A 3,120-nucleotide genomic window follows, 5' to 3' on the forward strand; every position below is an offset into this window, starting at 1 on the left:
TTGTGAAAGCCAAAAGAGACAAGATCACGGGTTAAATCAGACATGCAAAAGGAGAAAGATCCGTCTATTTCGACTAAAAAGTTAAGGGGTGATTGATCATTGATGATTGTTACAAGTAAGTGACCAATATTAAAAATTATTTCTATTCTTCATTTATATCATCTTCAACAGTACAATAAAAAGACAGTTTCTAATTGACTACATGATTTTCTGTAGTTAAACCAATATATATACTCCTCATAAAATAAACAAACAGTAGCTCCTCGTCACCATCATGGAATAAATCATGAGTCACTAAACTCCAAATCCTAAAAAAACAAATCCAGATATGGCACAAGCCAACCACACGCCACTACCCCCTCCTTCAATCTCACCCCTCCACGTGTCACACCACTGAACGGCCACAGATCCACTCTCATCTCTACAAATGCACCCATCTTCATCTTCTCTAATCACACACTCTCCTGAAACCCCTGTTTTTGTGCTTATTAAATCATGTTTCTCAGAGCCCCTTTAACTCCCACCATCTTGACCGGACCCACCACCGGCGATAACTCTAACCGTACTCAGTTTTCATCGCCGTCGACTGTTGTTTGTGCGGCGGTGAAAGGTGGGTCTTCGAACCATCGTCCGCTTACTGGGGTTGTGTTTGAACCCTTTGAGGAGGTCAAGAAAGAGCTTAATCTTGTTCCTTCTCTTCATCACCAGTCTCTTGCTCGTCAGAAATATGCTGATGACTCCGAAGCCTCCATTAATGAACAGATCAAGTGAGTTCTTCTTTTGTTTTGAATACCGTTAATTTGTTAATTAAGTGTGATTATCTACTGTTTACTGTGTTTGGGATGTGAAAATTGAGTTGTTGTGGCTTAAAATTAGATCTTTTAGTGAAGTAAAACACTGCCCACCACCAGGTGTATGATAATAGTTCTAGCTCAAACTCTACTGGGCCAACTTGGTGCGTAAACGAGCCGTCGAGATTGACTAGGCTTTAGTTCGGCCTCGTGAGTTGTTTTTTTGGCTCGTTTATTATTTATTAATTAGATTATATATGCTTTTAGTTATCTTTACTCGTTTTGAGAAAGATCTCAATCGAGCCTAAGCTCGGACCTTAAAGGAGCCAAAACTTGACTCGAGAGCTTGGGCTCAAACTCGAAAAACCTTGTTTTGAGCTTTTTTTTTTCTGATCCAAGCTCGAGCAGCTCGGTTTGTTTGCACCCTTAGGGCCAACACCTCATGATAAAATATTTATTTGACTTTATACACTCTTCTTTAGATATCAGTGAAGGCTCTTCTTTTATGTTAAATGTTTTTCTTTTTTTGTTTGATTGGATTGGGATATCAAGTTATGTTTCTTGTCATATGTGGTTTTGGGCTTTTGTTTAATTACACTGACGAAATTTTTTGTTCTGTTTTCAGTGTTGAGTATAATGTATCCTATGTATACCATGCTATGTATGCCTACTTTGATAGGGACAATGTTGCTCTCAAGGGCTTAGCCAAGTAAGTTACCACTACTGTTTTATAAATCTTCACATTTCTCATAATAATCTAGTTTTTTTCATTTATTAAATATGACACATTAAACTTTATAGGTTCTTTAAAGAGTCTAGTGAAGAAGAAAGGGAACACGCCGAAAAATTCATGGAATATCAGGTGTTTGATCATATTTTTTAGCCGTCTTTAGTTTTATATTTGAAAACGGTTGAAGTGTTATAATTATTTTTTTAAAATTTCAGAACAAACGAGGCGGGAAGGTGAAGTTGCAATCGATTATAATGCCTTTATCTGAGTTTGACCATGAAGAAAAAGGAGATGCATTGTATGGTAAGTTTTGTACTTTCGTATATCCCCGATTGGATCATTTTAATCTAGTTTGAACAGTCAACTGCTTTAAAGTTATGATCCAGTTGTTAACTTTACTTAACTGCTTCTGATTGTAGCCATGGAGCTTGCATTGTCATTGGAGAAGTTGACAAATGAGAAACTCCTAAACCTTCATGAGGTGTGACATACTTGTTGCCTTTTGTGTTCATTAATATTGTTTATATAATCACAACTAGATTCAAGTTTATGATGCAAATTTGTGATGTAAACAGGTAGCCAGCAGAAACAATGATGTGCAATTAGCTGATTTTGTAGAAAGCGAGTTTCTTGGTGAACAGGTTAATATTAAGATTTACTTCTAATATAACCGTTGAGTTTAGAATGATACTGATGCCTATTTTTTTTATTTTTTTTTTATGAAAAGGTTGAAGCAATCAAGAAAATATCTGAGTATGTAGCTCAACTGAGAAGAGTTGGCAAAGGGCATGGTATAATATTCAAAAACTCAATTTTCAATTTTCACATTTTATTTATAAATGTGTAGGTCACAAAGTGCTTTGTAATTTGAGGTGTTAATATGGTAGTTACTAAAATTTGGATTTGGAAAAGTGGGTGGTTTAGGTGGGTTGGGTAATGGGTCAAGACTGGTAATTTTTGTATGGGCTGAAACGGTTTGGATTGGGTTTGGCCGGAAATTCTTGATATAGACTTAGCGACTTAGCGTGTCAAGAAACTGTGACAAAAGTTATGCTAATTCTCTCAATTCTAATCTTCTGCATAAAATGATTTTCGACCTGTTGACCCATTTGATCCTTCTGATTTACCTGCTAAAAGTTGGTTACTTAATTTAAATATCAGGTGTTTGGCACTTCGATCAGATGCTCCTGAATTAAGGTGTTGCTGCTTGATAGAGGAAGCTTTTGTTGATTCTACTAGCTACGTTAGTGGTTGTTTAAAACTTTGTTATAAATGGTATGTGAAATCTTGTGGGTTCTATTGTGTGTTTATCTTGTGTTATGAAGCAAACCTGGTCTGGTTTTAGTGATGGTATTGCCGGTTATTTCTGGCTCATAATTACAACATATTTATCTGGCTCATAGTATGACTTTGCAACACTTGATGGTAATACAACATATTTATTAGTTTGTTGAAGAACATAATTGCAACTTTGTTGACAAAAGGATGTTCATTTCTTGTATTCCTCATGGAAGTAGGCATCTTTTTAACAACAAATAATATGCAATTTATCTAATATTAACAAGAACCTGTTTGAAATGGTGGATGCAACAAAGTTAT

General features: G+C 35.7%; 1 protein-coding gene across 1 annotated transcript; it reads left to right on the top strand.

Annotated features, from left to right (window-relative positions):
* The first annotated feature begins 373 nt into the window (after positions 1-373).
* LOC143600137 (ferritin-3, chloroplastic-like) lies at positions 374-2,887 on the top strand. The gene is made up of 8 exons (XM_077077911.1): positions 374-767; positions 1,417-1,500; positions 1,593-1,653; positions 1,737-1,824; positions 1,941-2,002; positions 2,097-2,162; positions 2,249-2,312; positions 2,683-2,887. Exons 1-8 carry the CDS (start codon positions 496-498, stop codon positions 2,715-2,717), a joined length of 732 nt encoding a protein of 243 aa, XP_076934026.1. The 5' UTR covers positions 374-495; the 3' UTR covers positions 2,718-2,887.
* The last annotated feature ends 233 nt before the right edge of the window (positions 2,888-3,120 follow it).

Source organism: Bidens hawaiensis, unplaced genomic scaffold (assembly GCF_021521415.1).
Source record: "Bidens hawaiensis isolate Kalapana, Puna unplaced genomic scaffold, B.hawaiensis_p1.1 tig00053460_1, whole genome shotgun sequence".
NCBI classification, from domain to species: Eukaryota; Viridiplantae; Streptophyta; class Magnoliopsida; order Asterales; family Asteraceae; genus Bidens; species Bidens hawaiensis.